Source organism: Gracilinanus agilis, chromosome 4 (assembly GCF_016433145.1).
Source record: "Gracilinanus agilis isolate LMUSP501 chromosome 4, AgileGrace, whole genome shotgun sequence".
Lineage (NCBI taxonomy): Eukaryota > Metazoa > Chordata > Mammalia > Didelphimorphia > Didelphidae > Gracilinanus > Gracilinanus agilis.
Genome location: NC_058133.1, coordinates 60,400,916 through 60,423,767, shown reverse-complemented (window position 1 = coordinate 60,423,767; position 22,852 = coordinate 60,400,916). Strand labels below are relative to the sequence as shown.

General features: G+C 37.9%; 1 protein-coding gene across 2 annotated transcripts in view; it reads right to left on the bottom strand.

Moving 5' to 3' along the window:
- Positions 1-17,619: 17,619 nt before the first annotated feature.
- MAEL (maelstrom spermatogenic transposon silencer) overlaps positions 17,620-22,852 on the bottom strand; it is a 30,484-nt gene continuing 25,251 nt past the window's right edge. For both annotated transcript variants that reach the window (XM_044677113.1, XM_044677114.1), the window contains 3 exons: positions 21,263-21,395; positions 19,682-19,743; positions 17,620-18,200 (listed from right to left, as the gene is read on the bottom strand). In XM_044677113.1, the coding sequence (XP_044533048.1) occupies positions 18,005-18,200; positions 19,682-19,743; positions 21,263-21,395 (391 nt within the window). In that variant the 3' untranslated portion in view covers positions 17,620-18,004. The remainder of the gene's footprint in view (positions 18,201-19,681; positions 19,744-21,262; positions 21,396-22,852) is intronic.

The following is a 22,852-nucleotide window of genomic DNA, read 5'->3' as shown; positions in this document are numbered from 1 at the left end:
GGGAGAAGGGTCCCTTTCTACATCTGATCTGGCATTCCAGTTCTGGGTCCTGTATCTTCTTCCCAAGCCTATCCTCAGTTTATCCTGCTTATCTATATTATGTTGTACACATTTGTGTTTGCATGTTCCTCTCCCAAATGAGCCTGAGTGCCCCCAGAAAACAGGGAATGTCTTTTGCCTTTCTTTGTATGCCCAACACTTAGCATAATGCCTGGCACAGGGTAGAAGATATCGAATTAATTCTAGCAGATTGACTGACTGACCAAGAAGGGGACAAGAAACTATGCCATATGAGGATCTTTTGAAGGAACTGGGGATGTTATGGAAATGGCCAGGGAAAGAGGAGAACTAGTTTCATATATCTAACATGAGAGACAATATCCTAATAATTCCAAGTACCCCAAAATGAAGGGAACATAATTTCTCTGTCCCTTTTGGGGAAGAGATAGTGAAGAGTCCATAATCAATCCTGGGTTGTGAGCCTGAGGACCTGGCAGGATGGTGTTGCTCTCTACAGTAATAGGAAAGGCAAAGAAAGTAGTTTTAAGCCACAACAGAAATATCTCAGTTGTAAGGGAACTCGGAGGACTTCTAGTCTAACTAATACCCAAAGAAGAATCTTTTCCAGAAGTACTTGAGTACGTTCAACCTCTGCTAGAAGTCTGCTAGTGGTAGAGAACTCACAGCCTTTGGGGGTGGATCATTCTACTTTTGGACAGTTCCAGTCGTTAAGTAGTGTTTTTTTTCTCACTTCAAGCCTAAATCGAATTCTTTGTCAATATCCACTCATTCCTCCTCATTCTGTCCTCTGCGGCCAAATGGAGTAAGTTGAAGTTCTTTTCCAAGTTGCAGCTTTTCAAATACCTGAAGATAGCTCGCATGGGTCCTGTTTTCCAATCAATCAAAGATTTGTCAAACACCTAGTATATGGCAGGCACTAAGTAAGCTAAGCGTGTGGGATCCAAAGGCAGAAGCAAGGCAATATCACACTTAAAGGGTCTGACATTCAAATAGGTGAGACTTGTGTGTATATACATATTGACTATGATTTTATACACACACACACACAATGTATTATAGGGTTAGAAGGAAACTTAGAATCTAGAACCTCCTCATGCATAAAGTAAATGAAAGATAACCTTAGAAGGGAAGGCTTGAGGAGCTAGTTCAGGTGTTCTTAACCTTTTTTTTTTATTTCATGGACTCTTTTGGCAGTCTGGTGAAGCCCACGGACACTTGCTCAGAATAATGTTTTAAATGAATCAAATACAAAGACCACTAATTATATTGAAACTATATTTTAAAAGTAGTTTGCATAACCCACGTTAAAAACCTCTGAGCTAAAGTGAGTAGTTAAGAAAGGCCTCCAAGAGAAGATGGTAATCAGCATCAGGCTGAATCTTGAAGCCAGAGAATTCAAAAAGTAGAACTGAGGATGGAATAGAGAATTCCAGGCATGGAAGATAGTCGTACAAAGGCACACAGATGGTATATAGAGTGTTATGGCTGGACCTCAGAGTGTATGGAAGGGAATAAAGTATAAGAAAAATGGAAAAGATATTAATTGCTCATGGTTGGGCCAAGCCGATAGTCAGTATAATAAAAATGATAATACTTCTCAATTTAATTTGCTTTTTCAGTGCCATGCCAAACGACAAAACTACTACTTTCAAGAACTAGAAAAAAAAGAATAACAAAATTCATCCGGAAAGAAAAATGGACAAGATTCAAGAGAAATACTGGGGGGAAAAGTGAGAAGGGAACATAACATTACTAGGATTCAAACTTTATTACAAAGAAATAATCCTCAAAAACTATTTGGTTCTAGGGGCAGCTAGGTAGCTCACCGGAGAGAGACAGGTCTGGAGATGGGAGGTCCTGGGTTCATATATGGCCTCAGACATTTCCTAGCTGTGTGACCCTGGGCAAGTCACTTAAATCCCATTGCCTAGCTCTTACCTCTCTTATGTCTTAGAACTGATACTTAGTATACCTAAGAAGATATGGGTATAAAAAACTATTTAATATCAGCTAGAAAAAAATGTTGAAAAAGTTAGTAGAACAAATTAGATGCACAACATGCAGAAGTAAACAAACATAATAGTGGTATTGAATAAACCCAAAGATTCCAACTACTTGTGTAAGGCATCATTTGTTGACAAAAAAAAAAACGCAGCTAGGAAACCTGGAAAGCAATCTGGCAGTCATTAGAACAAAGTCTCACACTGCATACCACAATAATCTTTAAGATTTGAGATCTATGTATAAAACGTCACATTATAAACAAACTAGCGGAACAAAGAAGAAAATACTTTTTACAACTATAAGTAGGGAAAAGAGTTCATGATCAGAAGAGGGATCAAAGGCATCCCAGAAGATAAAGTGGGCAATTTTGATTACATTGTAATTTTAAAGTTTTGTGTAATAATAGTAATAATAATAATAATAATAATAATAATAGTGACAATTTACATAGCACTTTAAGGTTTGCAAAATATTTTATTTACATACTATCTCACAAAATCAATGATAGTTATAAATAGAAGGAAAATAGTTAACTGGGGGTGAGGAGAAGCTTTCTAGAAAAAAGGGCTGAAATCCAAGATACTAAGGAACTTATCCAAAAATAAATGAGAATGACAGCCATTCCTTAATAGATAATGGTCAAAGAATACGAACAAGCATTTTTCAGTGGAAGAAATCCAAGCTACCAACAACCAAGTGAGAAAAGTTCCAAATCACTATAGAAACTATAGAAATGAAAATTAAGCAATTCCAAGGTTTCACCTTATAGGTATCAGAGTGGCAAAAATGACCCCAAAATGAGATAGACGATTGTAGGAGCTGTTGGAAAGATAGGAACACAGGTAAGCTATGAATTGGTCCAACCATACTAGAAAGCAATTCGGAATCATGCCCCTGAAGTTGGCTATATTGTGCATGTCCTTTGATCTAGTATTGGAACTACTAGAAGACAAAGTTCATAAAGATAGATAAAAAAAACAAAGGTAGAAGAAAAAGTACCCAATATATACAAAAACATTCATAGCCACTTTTTTTTTATAGTGAAGAATAGGAAATAGCATAGATGCCCACTGGGGATAGTTAAACCAATTGTGGCACATGAATATAATGGAATATTACTGTGCTATAAGAAATGAAAAGTATGATGAATAAAGAGAAACATGGAAAGACTTATGTGAACCAAGATAAAGTGCAGTTAGCAGAGGTAGAACAAAATACCCAATGATAACAATATAAATGGAAAGAGTGAACACTGCAAAGCAAAAGAAACTCAATGCTACAAAATTATATAAGGAAACAAGGTTGGCTCCAAAAAAGTATTTGAGAAGATAGTTTTTTCTCCCTTCCCCATTTTTTGCAGAGGTCAGGGTACATAGGTCTGAAATTTTGGATATAATATCAAATCTTTTCAATGTATTGATTGATTTTTACTCATTTTTCTCCTTTTAAAAATTGTCTAAGGGATGGATCTGGGGAAAGGACATGGGAAAATCCAACAATGTAAGAACCAATGATATCAATAAATTCCATTTTCAAAATTGTTCTCCACATTAAATGAAGATGGATTGGAATGGAGAGAGAAAGCAGAAAGATCAATCAGGAGGTTTCACGATGGTTCAAGGTAAAAAGTGATGAGGACCTGAACAAGAGTGATGGTTGTGAGAGGGAAGAGAATGATCTAGAACGGGTGGGGTTCCTGGCCCTTTTTTGCCATTCTTTACACAAAACACCCCAAATCTTGACACTCCAGGCATTTTCACTGGTTGCTCCCCATGCCTGGAATTCTGATCCTCCTAAGTATGACCTCCTGGCTTCCTAACTTCTATAAGAAGCCTTTTTGGATACCCTTTACGGCTAGTTGATTTGTTGATTGTCTACAGTTCATCCTTTATGGTTTGTTTGTACGTTGTGTTCAATAGACTGTGAAACCCTTGAGGGTCAGAATTATGCATGGTTTTTTCTTTTCTTTTTTGGCGTTAGTCTTCCAAGTTCTTAGTAATGTGCCTGGCACAGTAGTAGATACTTAATAAATATTTAATTGACTTCTGAGTCTAGGATGAAAACAGGGTTGTGAATCTGGATGACTGAAAGACTAAAAGATGACAGCTAGTGGGGATGACAGGCTTCCTGAGAGTAGGGACTACTGAGGCCAGAGTTCAAATCCAGTCCCAAGAGCTTGGCATAGTTCCTGGCACATAACAGGCACTTAATAAATGCTTAGTGACTTGAGATTTTTTTAAGCAATGCGGAAGATGTGGGCTTATTTGTAGGTAGGTTAAGCACCCCTAACTTCTTCATCAGATCCTCCTATGATGGGACTTTTTACCCTCTTGGTTATGCTTCCCTGGATGTGCTCCAGTTTGTGGCCTCAAGAACTGTAATCACTCTAAGATGCAAATTCCACCCATACTTTGACTTGGGAGGCAGGCAGTGTTGCCTAATTAAATGAACTGGGCACATTTACGTTAATGGATGCATTAAGAACACGTCCTCTTAATAGGTCCAGGAAACTTGGCAATAAAATTGGCAATTCTGAAGCCTTCTACAAAGCACTAGTATATTCTGCTAAAGAAAATCACATTAGAGTAACAATTCTAAATGACAGTTAAAAGGCTTTTAAGACGTTCATCGTTTTTATTTATATTATGTTCTAACGGCAAAGCAGCTATACTTCACACCATTCTGTATCAGTGGGGAACAAGAATTTGGGAGGTATTTTTAGGGTAAGTCGGTGTGGTTGGTAAACTGTGTTGGCAAGTTCTCACTGCCCCCTGGGAAGTCAAAAGCTATTCAGATTCCCTCGTCATCAAGAAAGGGGACACAGGAATTTTTAGAACTCTTAACTATCAAGATTTGGCAAGTGAATAAATTCTCAAGGTGGTTTTCTATTGGAACTACACTATGGACCTTTATGGAGTAAGGACCCACCTTTCGTCTTAGCAGATCATTCAGAGCTTCATCTGGGAGGGAGAATTATTTTACCTACTCAATCAACAGAGAAATGTTTCCACCCTCAAACAGGGAGGATTATCTAGGTTTTAGTTTTAGCCTCATAAGATCATAAAAGTTAAAACTACCTTTTAAAAAACAGGAGGTGGCAGGGAGATGGGCCCTTTTACAACAGCTAGTCCAGTTGAGGATCTGGGAAACACAAAATAAAGTTTTGATGAAAAGATGAAAGGAATGATGTGTTTTAATGCTCCACTTTTTGGGTTAGGTGTATCTTTGTGGCTTGATTTCAGACCCTGCTCTCAGGTCTGACCCACGGGGTCCAGAAAATAGGCCAGCTACTCTTCCTGAGATGCCTTTCCTAATCCTTTTGTTATATATGTGGAAACTCAGCCATCTCTGCCAATCAAGAATCAAACACTGAATATTTAATATGCTCATCTATGGCCAATCAAATAACAATACTGCAGTAAAAACTTGTATGCAGATACATTTGCTGATAGGAAAAAACCAAACTCAAGTACTATCCCATTACCACAGACTTTACAAGGGAAGATGGGAGGGATTAAGAAGGATGAAAGATTCAACCTAAGGAAACAAAGAAGAGGGAATTTAAGGATTTGTGTTTCTCCTTGACAAGTCTTGATTTTTTTTTAAAGTTTGATATGTAAAATATAAAGGCAAAAACAAGAGAAAGATGAGAATGAATTGAAGCTGTAAAAATAGTCAGATAGGCTAAAAAGCACATAATTACGTGAATAAAATGCTTAGGGTGGCAAAAGGACATTTAAAGTTCTGTTTGGGAGGAAGGAGAGGTACAAGGAACGAAGGAAAAGGTTGCACTGTCCATGGAAGGCTGAAGGAATGCTGATCTAAATGGAGAAAAATGAAAACTACTCATCTTTGCTTCTGTTTTCTCTGTCGAGGAATTAGCTTTTAACTGGAAAGCAAAAACATGGTTAATTGACAATTAGAGCCCTAGAAGAGAGCTGGTTAAATAGACCTAGCAAATTATCTGTCAAGACTCTGAGCTCCAGAGTGCTGCGGTTGGGCATGTGCACGGGATCAAAATTTGTTTCACTAGTGGAAATTAAATGAGTGTCTGCCCAAATTCTAAATTCTTCCCTTCATCTACCTGCCCCATGCTTGGGTCAAACAGAACCATTTCTTCTACTCTGAACACACCTTAGACCCTAGAATCTACCACCCATCTCCACTTCCATTACTGCCTCTTGAAATTATACCTATCCTTCTTCAAGGCTCACTTCAAATCGCCTCCTCTTTCGCCCATAGGTCCATCTAGAAATGACTTTTCCAAAATGCAATCTAATAGTATTTTGTGCCTCTCATACTTAAAAAAAATTATTTATTTTTTCAGTTACATGTAGAAATAACTTTTTTCATAATTGTTTTCTGACATTAGGATTCGGATTTTCTTCCTCCCTCCCTTCCCCAGTAAATAGTCTGATATACATTATGCCAGTGCTTTTGTGCAATACAAATTTCCATATAGCTCATCCCATGTCAGAAGACATTCATCACACACACAATAAAAAAAATGATGCAGAAAATAGTGAAAGATGGCATGCTTTGATCTGCAATCAGACTCCCAAACAGTTCCTTCTTTGGCTGTGGATAGCATTTTTCATCATGGGTCCCTTGTGGACATCTTCTCTCCTGTATTTATATTGTACCTCATATTCTAGTTATTCATGTCTGTCTTATCTCTTCTACTAGATTGTAAATTCCTTGAAGGTAGAGAATCCCTTATTCGTTCCCTTTTAGCATCTAACACAATGCCTTGAATAGTCTCACCTGTTAAATATTGAAAGAATTACAAAATAATTTCAACCTTTCTTTTTAAAATTTGAATTCACTCTTCAAAAATATTATATTGATGAGATATTTTATGTAAGAGATATGTGGGGCATGGTAGGAGAATGTGGGAAGGATGCATCTGTTTCCTAAGGGAAATGCTCAGAGAGGTCTTTAGAAGTGTGCCACCTTGACATTAGGACAGCTGGAACTGCATCCCAGAATAGATAGGTATTGATTGATTGATTGGGTGACCCCAATCAGGTCACTGAAACTTTTTTTTAAAAAACCTTTACCTTTTATCTTAGAATCCATACTATGTATTGGTTCTAAGGCAGAAGAGTGGTAAGGGCTAGGCAATGGGGGTTAAGTGACTTGACCAGGGTCACACAGCTAGGAAGCATTTGAACCCAAGATAGCCCATCTCTAAGCCTAGCTTTGAATCCATTGAGCCACCCAACTGCCCCCTAGTCACTGACACATTCTGCATCTTTGTTTTCTCATTAATAACATAGAACTAATAATAATGGGTGATTCCAAAAGAATTAACTATTATATAATTTGCTATTCAGTCTCTCAATTATATGTGATAGTGTTATAAGCACCAAATTATAGAGTGGCCTTTACATTTCTTAATTTTCTTCTAGCTAAGATCCTTTACGAATTGGCTTTGATGGTATCATACATAACCTAGTTATTGAGTAATAACTTTAGTCAAGTCCTCAATTCTTTTGGAATCACCTTGTCCTTGACTCGTCTTCCAAGCTTGCAGTGAAGAAAATTCTGTTTACCCCTTTTTTCCATGACCTGCATTGGGAAGCAAATATTACAAAGATTTGAGCATCAACTGTTGTGAATCAGCCACAAAACTGATTCAGATATAGTTCTTGCCATCACAAAGATGATCCCTTGGTAGCAGGGCCATGGATACCAATAACCTAGATATTATGTGGCAAACACTCTAACAGAAGACTAAATAAAATTGTTACAGAAAGAAGATCAGGGGGGAAAAATCCCATTGCATAAGGCCTGACCCCCCTTGCCTTGAGGTCAGATTTAGAAAGAGAGGAGAGACTTCTGAGGTCATCTTTCACAGCCACTTCGTCTTATATATGCAGAAACTGGAGGCCAACAGGGCAGATGACCTACTCAAAATCACCTAAGCTTAGAGCCCAGGAGCAGACTTTCCAACGGACCACGATGCCTTCTGTCTGGATCTCAGTTTACTTGTCTCCAAAATGAAGGGGATACTCTTTCAGCTCTAATTGTTATGAATTTATACCACTTAATGGTACAATTGGGAAATTTGGCTTATACAAATGAGTTCAGAAGAAGAGGAGAAGCCCATTACTCTGGCTTTGTAGCAGGCACCCAAAAGATAAGTGAAGATCCTTAAGGTCCTAGCCTAAATTTCTCAATAGTGAGGGTAAAGGGATTTAAGGGAATTTGGTAATCTCTGAAAGAGCAGCTAATTTTAGACTCTCGAACGGTTGCATCGTGTGCCAGTGGGCTTGGCAGGGTTTACAATGACAGAGACATAGCATGTCCCTGAGATTAAGAAAAACAACCAATTTGATTATCCTAACACTGAATTCTGATGAGATAGTTCATGGATCAGAGAAATATCAAGCATTAAAACCTCCCCAACCCAAGCTTCAGTGACCAAAAATCTGTTCTCTTCCAGCTCCTAAAGGAGACACAGTGACCCTGAGGATTATGAGTCGGACATAAGACCCTTCTGGTAGAAAACACAGAACAAAAAAAGCAACGTACAAAACTAGAGAACATAAAATTATGGCCTGTTCCAAGGGCTTGTTAAGAGAGACAATTGCTTGGCTATTAAAGAATTTAACAAGTTCATGGGGAGCTAGGCCCATTCTAAGTCCCTCCGGCTGCTTTTCTCTCATACTGTGCCATGCTTCAGTCGGCTACCCTTTTGAGAAGGGGCTATCATGAACTTTCAAATAAAGTGAGCTTTTAAGGAAGGGGCTTGAAAGCAGCCAGAGGGTAGAGATGAGGGGGAGAGAGTTCCAGATTCAAAGGACCATGGGGGAAAATGCAGTCTGGAGATGGTGTCTTATAAGAGCAACAGCCAGGAGGCCAGTGTGTGGTCCCTGGATTATTGTGTATGTGAGAAGAGTTAAGTGGGGGGCTATAAAAGTACTCTGTCAAAGCCCTTGAAATGTAAAAGTGTATGTGGGGGAGATAAAAAGGGGGTGAAGGGAAAGTAAAAACAAGAATCACTTAACCATGAAAAATCTTTCTAAAAAAATAAAATATTAAAAAAACAAACAACAAAAAAAAGAAATGTAAAAGTGTGCACAAGTATTTATTTCCAAGTAAGATACAAGCATATTCCCATTATTCAGCATTTTATCCAACATTTACTAAGCACCTACTCTGTGCCAGGCCACTGTGCTAAGTGCTGGAGATACAAAATGAGACCAGAGGCTATCCCTTCCCTCAAGGAACTTACAATCTAATGGGGAAAAATCACATGCAAACAAATATATACAAAGCAAGTTATAGATTAGATAAATAGGTTTTAACAGAGGGAAAGCCCTAGAGTTAAGAGGGGGATAGAGAAGGCTTCAAAATCCATAAGACTAGATGGGCTTACACATGAATTCCATCAAATATTCAAAGAACACTGCATTGAAGTATTATATAAGTGATTTGAAAAAGCCGGAAAATAAGGGGTTCTACAAAATTACTTCTATGACATAAATATGATCCTGATGCTTAAATCTGAGAGAGTAAAACCAGAGAAAGAAAACTATAAATCAACTATCTTCACAAGTTGTTGGAGCCCCAAATAATTGCTACTTGGTGGCGAGAAATTTTTCTGCTGAGCCTGTAACTAAAATCTTTCCCTCTTGGAAAAATCTGCCAGTAGAGCTTGTGATGCTTTTGCATGAGCCTTGAGAATGCAAGCTCCCATCCATGGCCCTCCATGGATAAAAGAGCAGATAACGGCATCTATCCATCAACAAAGGATCCCAACTCCAAATGCATTTACATTCTAAATGTTCGGGTGAGTACAAATATAAAAATCCAATATCTAGTGAATAAATACAAACATAAAAAAAGTAGTAAAACACAAGATAGTAGAGTTTGGGAGGCAAAGTACCAGCAGTCTGGGCCATCAAGAAAGGATTTGTACCGAATACGGTGCTTGAACTGCACCTGGAAGGAAGGAAGGAAGGAAGGAAGGAAGGAAGGAAGGAAGGAAGGAAGGAAGGAAGGAAGGAAGGAAGGAAGAAAGGAAGGAAGGAAGGAAGGAAAGCATTTCAAACATGGAGGACAAGCCCAGAGGGTTCCATGGGGTACTGGGAGTGATCAACAGAGAATGACCAGTTTGGAAAGGTTAGAAGAAAAAGGAACAGAGCAAAGTCCTATGAATGAGGCTGTGATTATAGACTAGTAACAAGTCATGTAGGGCCTCAAAGAGGAGTTCCTGTTTGTGATGGGGCAGTAAGAAGCCACTGGACTTTGAGGAGAATTCACAGCCAGAACTACACCTGGGGAAACGACAGTGAGAGCAGAGTGCAGGACAGACTGTAGTGAGGAAAGATGAGGCTGGGAGATCAAATGGGAAGGCAAGGGGAAAGGAACAAGCACTTACATAGCCCCTTCCTCTGTGGCAGCCCGGTACAAAGTGCTTTATTATACTATCTTGGTGGATCCCTGTAATAATCCTATGAGGTAGGCATTGCTATTCCCATTTTACAGTTTGAGGAAACTGTGACACAGTGAGATTCTATAACTTGCCTAAATTCGCGTACCTAGCAAGTATCTGAGACTACATTTGAACCCAGGTCTTCCTGGCTCCCAGCCCAGATGCCCATCCACTTCACCAGTCAGTTGTCTCGTCAAACAGGTTATTGCAACCAATTAAGCAAGAGATGATAAGGGCCTGAATTTAGGCGGTTACCTCTGTGAGTGGTGAGAAGGGATCAGATGCAAGAGATGGCAGAAATGGCAAGATTTGAAAATTGACCAAGTATGTAGGGTGAAGGAGAGTAAAAAGTAATTTTTTTAAGCTTCTAAAAACCAGTTTTATTTCAGTACTTAATAATTATGAATCTCTTGGGAGAAAAAAAGGAAGAAGTAAAAGACATGGAAATTTTAAAATGTATTACTGCCAAAGCCCATTCTTGCCGTTTGTAGGTTTTCATCAACACCACTCTGGTTCTATAGGATTCCAAAAGCTGTCGTTTAGAACTCCTACAGGGCCTTCTTAAGTTTGACATGGTAACCTATGAATGGCTTCGCTCCCCTTTGAACTGTAATCATTCCTGAATATACTTTACTTTGAAGAGCTGGAACATTAAATCTTTTCTCCATAGGAAGTCTGCTTAATGTGACTTTCAAGCTGGAAGGAATCTAGTTGTTCCTTGGGGTTAAAAGTCAACTTGTCATGGAGAAGTCTACAGAGATCATTTGGCACTCATCTTTTTCTCTCTCTTTTTTTCCCCAAGGGAATTTGCAGCTTTCTGCTAGGATTTTTTCAGCATTGCTTTTCCAATTGGGATTATGTCCTTCTCAAAGCATATATAAGTTCCAAATAGATTCTCAGAATCTGCATCCCTGAAAATAATCCCCTCAATCATGACCCAGAAAATTATCCCAAGGCAAAGATGTCTGCTTTAGCAGTGTAGCTGCCTTCCCACATATTGGGAGCCACATAGAATAATGCCAAAGTCATCACTTGGGAGACTAGGAAAACGGTGGTTATTGACAGAAAGAGAGAAATTTGGAAGAGGGAGTATTAAGAGAAATAAATCATTACCAAATTACCAGAAATTTTTTTTAAAAGTGAATTTAACAACAGTTGATGAATAAAGGAAATGATTAGAAACTACTTGCCCAATTAAATACCAATAAAATGGACAACCTAAATTAAATGGATAAATATTTATAAAAATATAGGACAATATGAACAAAATAAGAAATAGAGGACTTAATTCAATCTCATGAAAAGAAACTAGAAAGCTATAATTGAGCTCCCACAGGGAAAAAAAATCCATGAGACTAGATTGGCTTACAAATTAATTCCATCAAATATTCAAAGGACCCTTCATTGAAGTATTACATAAGTGATTTGAAAAAAAAAAGAAGGAAAATAGAGGATCCTACCAAATTACTTCAATATAAATATATGATCTTGATGCTGAAACCAGGAAGAGTAAAAACAGATAAAAGAAACTATAAGCGAATATCTGTAACAATGATGCAAACATTTAAAATACAATACTAGCAGGGAGACTAAAAAAAAAATATCGCAAAGATTATATACTATGGACCAGACTGGGTTTATAATCAGGAACATAGAAGTTGATTCAACATTAGGAGATCGACAGAACTACTCTACTAAAAACAATAAAAATCATAAGCTTTTTACCAAGAGATACAGAAAAACCTACATACGACATCCATTTTTACTTTAAAAAATGCTAGAAAATAAAGGAATAACCAGTTATAAATAGTAGAAATAGTTCTAAATAGTATCTATTTAAAACTAAGGTCCAAATTATATGTAATAGGAATAAGTTAGAGGTCTTTCCAAAAAGTTCAGGGAAAAGGCAAAGATGTCCATTATCAACATAGGTATTTGGTAGAATACTCAAAATGTTAGCTATAAGGAATAGAACAAAAAAAGACAGAAATTGAGGGAGGAAATACAGGAAAAGAAAAAACAAAATAATCACCTTTTTGCATGATGATTTACCTAGAGAACTCCCAAGATTCAACTAAAAATGTATCACAAGAATCACATCATTGAAATTGCAGAACATAAAATAAGCCCATATAAATTCTTTGGATTTCTACATATTGCCAATAAGACCTAGTAAAAATAGAAAAATTTCACTAAAAATAACATCAAAACTTATAAATCATTCAAGAGTCGACTTGCCAAGACACCAGAACCATACATGAGTGACTACAAAATGCTCTTTACAGAAATACAGATCTAAAAGGAAAAATATTAATTGCTCATGTGTAGGCACAAGCTTATAAAATAAAATTAATAATGATATTAAATTTACTTATTCAGTGTCATACCAAGTAAACTGCCAAAGAACTTCTTTATTGTGTGGGGAAAAAAATGAAATTCATCAGTGACAAAAGGTCAAGAATTTCAAGGGAAATTCTGAAAAAAAGGTGGGAAGAAACAGGGCCTAGCAGTAGCAGATTTCACATCTTTATAACAAAGTAGTAAATGTCAAAATGACTTGGTGCTGTTTAAGAAATAGAATCATTAAGTGTCACAGATGAGGTATAAAACATATACTTAGATACACAAGCACAGGAGTCTTAATGCTTGATAAACACAACACCCCAGGGTATCAGGATAAGAACTCACTGACAAAAAATGCTGGAAAAACTGGAAAGCAGACTGGCAAAATATACGTATAGATCAATATCTCACACCACCTACCAAGTTCCAAATGTCCCTCCAAATGTCCAAATTTTAGACACAAACTGTGATTTTATAAGCAAACAAGAACAAGGAAAAAACTTCACTACCTTTCAGATTTGATGGGAAGAGTTCATAAGAAAAAACAGGGGATGGAGGGTAGCAGAAGATATAATGGATTTTATTAAATAACTTTTCCTTCTAAAATATGTGGACAAACAAAATCATTGCAGCTGAATTTAGAAGAGATGGTGATAACTGAAGGGAAATATCTTTGTAGCAATTTTCTCTTATAAAGGTCTCACTTCCATGAACTGATTCAAATGCTGGTGTGAGAATAAAAATGAAGAATATGAATCAGCAGTTTTTAAAGAAGAAATTCAATGCCAATAGTCATATTGAAAAATGCTCCAAACCATTAATATTGAGAGACATGCAAATTAAAGAAATTCTGATGTTTTCACCAGCTGGTTGTCAAAGGTGACAAAAAAGTAAAACGACCATTGTTAGAGGAGCTATGAAAAGAGGTAAATTATTACACTGCTGGGGACCTGTGAATCAGTCTAATCATTCTGAAAAGCAATTAAGTACTATAACCCCAAAGCCAGCTCTTTGATAATACCATGAGGCCCAGACCCCAAAGAGATCAAAGGAAGAAAAGAGTCCATATAGTCAAAAAAATATTTATAGCTGTTCCTTTTTGTGGTAAAGAATGAGATCTTAAAGGGGATGCCCTTCCAATGTTAAGCATGTAGTGAGAATTTAATGCTTGTTGACATAAATGTAATGCAATATAGCGCTCTAAGACAAGATAAAGGTGAGTTTCAAGAAATCTGGGAAGACTTGTATGAACTGCCAGGATGAATTGAGTAGAACCAGGACAACAATGTATATAGTTACAGTAACAGTATTTTTTTTAAATCTTGAAAGATTTAAGAACTCAGATCAGTGTAATGCCAGCTATGACTCCAGAGTACCCAGAGTACCCAAAGAGATGGTGAACTCAAGAATGGAGATTCATTTTTTAGACGTGGCCAATGCAGAAGTTAGTTTTACTTTATGTATTTTTGTTTATAAGGATTTTGTTTTTCTTTTCTGCCAAGAGAGGGGGGAGATGAGAGAGAAAAAAGTTTTTTTGAGGATTGAAAATAAAATTTTAAAGAAAGAAGTTGTCTTGGACATTTTGAGACTCTGAAGTAGGACATGTGATGCAGGAGGGGACTGGCTAGAGATAGATGTGGCAGTTGTGGAACATCCAGTGGGGGGTGCACCACTGAATAATGAGCCAGGAAGGGAGATGGAGGACGGCTGGCCACATCCCCTGTAGAGAAGAGAAAGGCTCCTGGGTTTTACAGCCAAGAACCTGTTGTGGTTATCGAATCCAAACCCCCTCGTTTGACAGATGATGAAACAGACTCCGAGAGGAGATGTCATCTGTTGCTAATCACAACTTGTTCTCAAGAAAACCCAGTCTTTGAAATCAGGTCATCTGCTTAGACACCAGGCTCTTTCCACGAGGACACACCATCTCACGATAGACTCACCGCATATAAATGCTAGCTATGGTCTGGCAGAGAGAGTCCTGGGTGGGAAGCCAGATGGTGACCCGATTTTGTGTTTTAGACTCACCACTTATAAGATGTGACCTCCCTAAGCAGCAGGTGCCTACTCTGTAAAAGGGGAGCGATAATCCCACTCTCACCTACCTCACAAAGGTCAAACGAGCAGTTCTCTACTTTCTTTTATGAAATGCTGGTCAGTTTTCTGCTCTCAGACAGGGACGAGGTGGAACATGGATGACAGAAAGCTGAATTTGGAATCAGGAGGTCCAGCATTTGAATCCGGTGATTAGAAAGCCCTCACTTTCTGACTGCCACAAGTCTGTAAAATGGGGATAGGAATAGCCCCCACCTCATAGGGCTGAGAGGCTCGAGAGATAGAACAACATATGTTAAACCTTAAAGCTCAACAGAAATACAAGCTGTCAGTATTGTACACATGATATGCCGAGTGCAACAGATCTGTAATTTTGTTGAAAGAACTTTCTTCCCCAGTGCTGTCGACGTGTGCCATATTAGTGCCAATTCCTGGAATCACCACCACTGGCCAGGGATGCAGGAATAGATCCTGAGGCATCCAACTGGGAAGTGACTCACTCAGGGTCGAACCACTACAAAGCATCCAAAGGAAGGTCAGAACGCAGGTGTTCTTGGGTTCAAAACTAGCATTGTATCCATGACACAATAGTGTTGCATCTATGCATCATAGAATCATGGGCAAACAAGTAATTTGTGTGTACACACATACACAGTATCCACTAAGATTTTACATTTGTTCTTTAAAATGGTCCAGCTTAATAAAAATTTCTAAAAAATAAGCCAGACATCACAATGTAATTCCAACCTTTATCACAGGTGTTTGTTTGTTTTTTTAAAGACCACAAGACTCACTTTCATTTTAGCATAAGGTCTTTCACATTTTACTTAAACAATGAACTTGTTTATTCAGAACCATCAAATAAATAAGGAGCTACACATAAAATAATGTTTAAGTACCAAAACGAGTTTTATTTTGATGGAAATTACATACTGCCCTGCCCATTTTGAGCAGAGTAAAACAACATAATTTGACCTATTCGGATGCATCTGGCTTATTGTAACCATCATCAATTATTGTATTGTGCAGCATGTACTATAATAATTCCCTCAGAGGCTATGGAGGAGGGGGACAATCCCCAGTGTCAGGATGGGGGCTGTCCCTCCTTGATGGTGTCAGTGTGCCTATGCTAAGAAAGAGGTTGGAGAGGTGTAAAAAAGGTCAAGGCGAGGCTCCATTATTTGCTTATTGGTAAAGAAATTGAAGGCAAGTTGTTTTGAATTATATATAAAAATAAACTAGCTCTGAGATATCATTCATGAAGAACATAAGTTTTGGCACAGAACCTTTCCCATGTTTACTTTAATTACCTGGAAGCTTTTGCTCCTTAACACTAACTTTTAGTACTATATAAAGATGCTGGTGATTTTTGGTGGCTCTTGCATCTTATTTTATAGATGATATTGTTAATTCTTTGCTGATTCTCTGACGTTTCTAAGTAAACCACCACGTCACCTGAAAATATGGGCATTTTTGTCTACTCTACTAAAATTTATATTTTTTATTTTGCTCTAGTCATTTCTAAAGATATGTCAAATAAGACTAAGGTGTGTTTTATACTCCTGTTTGTACTAGGAATTCCATTTCAAATCATGCCAGCTAATGTTAACTTTTAGATAAAACTGATTAGAATATTTAACCTACAATTTAAATTTAACCTACATTTTAAAAGATGCATTTTCCTGATACTTTCAGAATAGTGTCTTCCCACAGAAACTCTATATTCCACTAAGTGGAAATATTAGGAGTTTGTTGAAAGATGCTTTCCCTGGACTTCATATATTAATGGCTTACATGGTTATACATCAGAAATAGAGAGGGTTATAACAATGGAAATAACACCAAAGATGTATGGTCATCCTCTCTGCTGCTGCACCCTAAGGACCTCTGGGCCTTTGCAGCTGAAGCTTCCTCTGTGTGTTGCCTCCCTCTCTTGGTAGAGGCCTGTCTTTCTATTAGTATCCCCATCAATGCCCTTAGCTCAACACTCACATCCAAACAGGGTTTAATGAATGTTTTTCTGTCATTCTTCCATCATCCTTTGGAGCAGTGAGCAGTAAGTGGATGCTCAGAACAACTGACCATCCAGCACGCCTGACTTCTAGCCTCCTGAAGGTCTATCCACTAGGAAACAGCTGCAAGCAGCACTGTCCGTAGGCCTTTCCACAAGGCACTGACTACAGACAGGAGGAAGACGATTTCCTCCATTTTCATGACATTTTGATCCTCAGGAGTGAATTTATATTACAGGGTCTTTCAGAATTTGGTCTCAAGTATTCCTCGCTGATCAATCTATGGCCCGCACCATATAGCAAAGCATGACTAGAGTTAATTAACACTGTGCAGCCTTGGCTCTCGTCTACACCAACTGAGCTTCTTACCAGTCCCTTAAGCTGAGGTAGAGACCCCCCCACTGCTGGGCCAAGGGCTCCAGAAAAACAAGGTGGGAATATATGCAAAAAAAAAAAAGATGCTATTTTCAGATGACAACTTCAAAAGGCATAAAAATCTTAGTTTCTCTATGAACAAAATGTTTCATTCTAATAATAAACCCTTCCTGCACTGCCAAAGTTCGCATCTTAAAGCTCTGAATGCTGTGTATTCAGAGCACCAGCATTTCCTCTGCTTTGGACCTTCAATGGATCAGGGCAACGAGAAGTGGATGCCCAAGAATCTACTAAGTAGCAAGGCTTCGCACATCATAAAGGGCAAAAGGAGAACATGAACACCGTTTTCCCGTCCAGGAGAAGAGACAGGCATCTATTTATTCTAGCAGTACAGGCAAAAGCATGTTTATAAAGTTGCCCCCAAGTCTACCTCCTTTCTTCTTAAACCAACGGGCCTGGCTTGTGTGGGCATTTTTTTTACAGGCCACTTCAAACTTTAATACTATTCACACTATACATTCAGAAAAACAAAATGCTCTAGTAGTAATAATAATAATAAAACAAACAATGCTGCCAATTCCTTCCCAAACTACAAACAAGCTTTAATTTATGAACAGGATTTCTTTCCAAATTAAAGTTTCTCCAGTGGGAGGAAAAATCAATGGGAAGATTTGTTTGCTCAAGAGTACTGATTATGGAAGGGGCTTAAGGGCCTGCTGCTTCTTGCAGAAACTGAAAAAAGGTCCCATTTTTAGGATAAGGAGGAGAAAGATTTGCACTCATCCTTTTGGGGCACATAAGGAGAGAGTGGAGTCTCACAATTTGGGAGTTTCTGGAAGTTGCTGGAGGAATTGGATATGCTCTCCAGCAGACGGGTGATGCCTCTTCCCCGAACATTGCTTGTTTTGCCAGTTGTTTTCACCCCAGATGGATAGTCACCTAGGGGGATGAAAACATAAAGAAAAGAAATTAAAACAGCTCTACTCTCATCCTAGAAAAAGATTTCTCATCTGATTAGTTGATTAGTGTCTTTTACCACCCCCACCCCCAATAACAACTGAAAATGAGGAAGGCAAACTGAGTGGCCTCTGGAGCTGACCACAAAATGAAAGCAGTCAAAGGAGAAGATTCCCAAGTCTCATGGTCTTCTTGAGTTAAATAGTAACTCTAATCTTGGGACAAAAAGGTGGTCAAAAACTTTAATTTGCTAGGAACTATTTCAGGATCAGATCCTTACTAGGGTTTTTTAGTGCTACCTGAAATTCAATAGTTATGTAATGTGTTGATATTTCTAAGTTCTGGTGGGAATGGTTAAGTTGGTTTCTGAAATAGAAGATATCATTATTACATCAAAATTGTGGCTGCCAAAGAAAATCAAGGCTCTCAGTGGAATTCCTGTCCAGGCCCTTGTAAAGGTCTTGCCAGCAATCCAACAAGTATCTACTAGTCCTAGGAATAAAAATGGCTTAAGAAAGGTTTCAAGGAGGAGGTAGTGGCTGAGCTGAGTTCTGAAGAAAACTAAAAATCCTGAGAGATGGGCGAAGAGAATTCCATGAATGGGAGATGGTGCAAAGGAACTGAAGCACAGGAGATGGGTGCACTTTGGCTGGGTTGCAGAGTTCATAAAGGGAAAAAAGGTTTATAATTATAGAAAAGTAGAATAGAGCCCAACCATGAAGAGCTTTAAATGTCCAACAGTTTGTATTCCTATGCTCGATATGAGTGACATGGTTAGTCCTGTGTTTTAATAGTATTGCACTGAAAGCTGTAGGGGGAGAATGGTTTGTCAAGAGGAGAGACCAAATAAGAGGCATCACATTTATCCAGGAAATCAAGTCACAAACTGGATGGTGGCCATATAAGTGGAGAGAAGGGGACAGATGAGAGATGTTGCCAAAAATACTTATTTATTAACTGTACTTTGTAGAGAGAGGGAGAGTGAAGAGTTGAGGATAATTTATGTTGCAAACCTGTATGAACCTGGGATGATGGTGATATCCTCAGCAGAAATAGGAAAGTTAGGATCAAGAATGGAGTTTTATGGGGAGGAGGAAGAATAGGTTTAGTTCTGTTTGAGACCCACTGAATTTGAGAAGGCTAAGGGACATGTAGCTGGAAATGTCCAACAGGAAACTGGTGTAGTAGGAATGAAGCCCAGCAGAGAGTAGGTCTGGGGGTCCTATATCCAAACTGCCTAGTGTTCTAAAGAAACATCAAATCAGACATTTTGGAAAGTGAGAAAATTAATATGAATAGATAGTCTCTAATGTATAAAAAACCCCTTTCCATACTAAGGACATATTGTATATCTTGAGACTGTCCAATTTATTCAGGCTTCTCACAACTTAAGATCTAGCCAACCAGAGGCATACATATAACCTTATCACCAACATCTCCCCTACAAAATGGAGAATACTTACAAGTGGATGTGTTGGATCTTTGTTCCTGATGGGAAGAGTTTGAAAAAGGAGGACTATCAACTCTTAGTTTCTGTAAGACAGAAGAACAAGTTTATTACTTTGTTTCTGGTGAAGGGAGGAAGTAGCTTGAATTCCTTTATTACTCAATGGTATTCTGTCTACTCATGATAATATCAGTGTACTGGGCAAAAAGCTCTGAAATTCTTCAGTGTGAATATGGGATTAACTCTCCCTAACCATTTTTTGATTTAATCACCAAAAGTGTATACACCCAATTACCTTTAAGTACAGGGATGTCTGTGATGTCCACACGTGTGTGTGTGTGTGTGTGTGTGTGTGTGTGCGCTCACGATGCTGGGTAATGAATCAGAATCAACTGACTGCCCCGCTGGGCAGTCCTAAGCAAAACTTTAGCTGTAATTGTTCCATGTAAAGTGAAAGGAAGGCACAGGAAGTGACAAAAGGAATGGTACTTAAAAGTGGCGAGAACTTCCTGTGATGAAGTCTTTCACCTTCAACTTGAACATGAAGGAGTTCCAGCGGGACCTCAGACTACTCTTGGATTTTTCCCTTAGAACTACCACATGGATGAGTGGAAAAAACTGACTCCTTTTTTTCCTTTTCCTAGCTTTTATGAAAAGTACTAGCCTCCAGAGAGGCCCCTCATCTTGGAGGAGGCCTGGTAACTACAACCCGTGTAATTTACCTCTGGGTCCTCTGTGTTGAGGCCTCTGAAGCCCTGTCTAGTTCAGACCAGGCCAGAGTAATTATCTTCTCTCTTTGATTTTCTTACTTTCACTCTTTCCCTCTATTTTATAAATAAATAGCTAAAAAGTCATTGTGACTTGAGTAATAATTATGGTGACTACATTCCTCATAAATTTAGTCCAATCCTTTAATATTTTAACCCTTACATCAATATCCTAGATCTTTTTTTCAGTATACAACTTTTACCTATAAGTAGCTCATTACCAATCTAGCTTGTGTAAATGTTAAAACATTTCAGGTTTTAAAGTACTTTCATTTATTGACTTTAAATTCAATTCATACTCTATCCCAGCAGAGGATTCCTCTGCTTAGGCCAGTACTTTGCAATAGTCTCAAGTTCCTCTTCATAGAATGACATGGGGTAAAAGCAGAAAAAGAAAATGGAGAAGTTGGATTCTTTCCAGTGGAGCTCATTCCCAATGTTCTCAGGTCTTTTCAGTGTGGTATTATTTTAAGATGACTTTCCAGACCACTGTAAAGATCCACATTTAAACAAAATAAAATAATCGTTGGAATCCTAATGATCTATAGAATACTTGTACTCCTAGATCCTTTTTGAAAAAGGAAAATTTAATTGAATGTATATTTTTATTTCAAAAACTAAATTAAAAGAAGGGGTAAGTGTCGGGGAAGTCTGCAAAAAAGATCTATAGACTCTAAAAGGTCAAGTTGTGACTATATGTATAAAAATATTTGAGAAGAGAGAGAGCTAGTCAAGTTGAATTGGCAGATTCTAGCCAGTACCTTAGAGTAGTCAGCTCTGAAAAGTTAAAAGTTTTTCAGACTATTTTGATTCTCTATTAGCTCAGTAACACATTTACCTGGAAACGCCCTGCATCTAGCACCACCATTTTTGGGTTTACACTGTTACTGGCTTCATAATCTTGGAGTGGCACATGAGCTTCTGTGAGTGGAATTCCAAAAAGAGTACCTAAAGAATTACTGATGCAATATCTTTAAAAGAAAAAGTCAGAAATTAGAATATTAGAAAGTCACCATTTATAACATATTCTCTAACAAAATTCATTCTCTTTGAAAATATCTGAGATAAAAATAGAAGAAAACTGGGCACAAACACCCTCGACTTATGGCAGAAATGACTTTAAGGAATTCAGAAAAAAGAGACATGGTATCCTATGGCCTAAAATTACAAGAGGAAAATTGGTCCAAGATAGGTAGAATACAAAAGCACCAAGTTGTAACAACAAAAATACAAAGGATTCTGATGAAGAAAAAGAGACCAGACCACCTGGAGGCAATGGGAACTCTCCAACTCAGACTTTTAAAAGACACCATTAAAGATAGGAAGAGAAGTAACAGGTTAAATACCAAAAAAGAATGGAATGGTCCTGTAAGAACACTAAAGCTCAGAACTAGCTGAGGATTTGCAAATGCAGAGCTCAGGAAGGAACGGAATCACTACCAGAGGGGGGAGGCTAACGAATAAAAACAAGACTGAAGGCAGAATTTTCTTTCTTCTTTTTTTTTTTAAACAAGGAAAATCTTCAAATTGGAAAGGTTAGCTCAAAAATAGTCAGCATGGAATTGAAACCCAATAAAAGATGGGCTTAGAGAGCACTTAGCTGCCATCAATGATCCCATGTCACCAAACCTACATAAATCCCACCAAGATGCTGGGGAAAAAAATACCAAAAAAACCCAAAAACTGATAGATGTATTTGCTAAGCTACACTTTACCACCCTTTGGAAATGTAGGTCAAACAGAAGAATTGTTATAGAATGACCCTGATTTTTGAAAAATGAATGGATTCTCCAAAATTATAAACTAATAGAATTAACTTCAATTCCTGAAAATCCTATAGAGTACGTACTAAAACACGATGTTTGAAAGAGCATGGACTTTGGAGTCCAAATCTTGCCACTTGATGACTATTAACCTGTGACCTTGGTCAAGCCTTTTAATCTCCATGGACCTTAGTTTCCTCATCTTTAAAAAAAAGTAGTTGGACTAGCTGGCCTTGAATTCTTGTCTTTTCTAACATCTCCAGAGGTTCCTTCTAACTCTAAATCCATGACCCTGTGATCTTTTTCATAGCCTCCACTTTCCTAAGACAGAAAAGAGTTTTTTCAAGAACTGGTCATGCCAGAGCAACCTGATTTCATTTTTTGAGGTTATTATCAGACTGGTACCCCAGAGGAATATAATAAACATAGTGGCAAAATCTCTTACAATATTCATTAGGAAAGAATAACAAGTTAGTATATGTCTAAAGAAGATTAATGACATGACTAAGGACTAAAGAAAAAAAAGGCTCAGGAGAAAGAAGGCAAGCAATCACCCTTTAAGAACTTATAACGTCCTTGATTTTAGGGAGCTCCCATTCTAACAGGTAAGCCAACATGCTTGTAACTATGAACACATAAGAGATACAGAGAGCTAAGGAAATGTA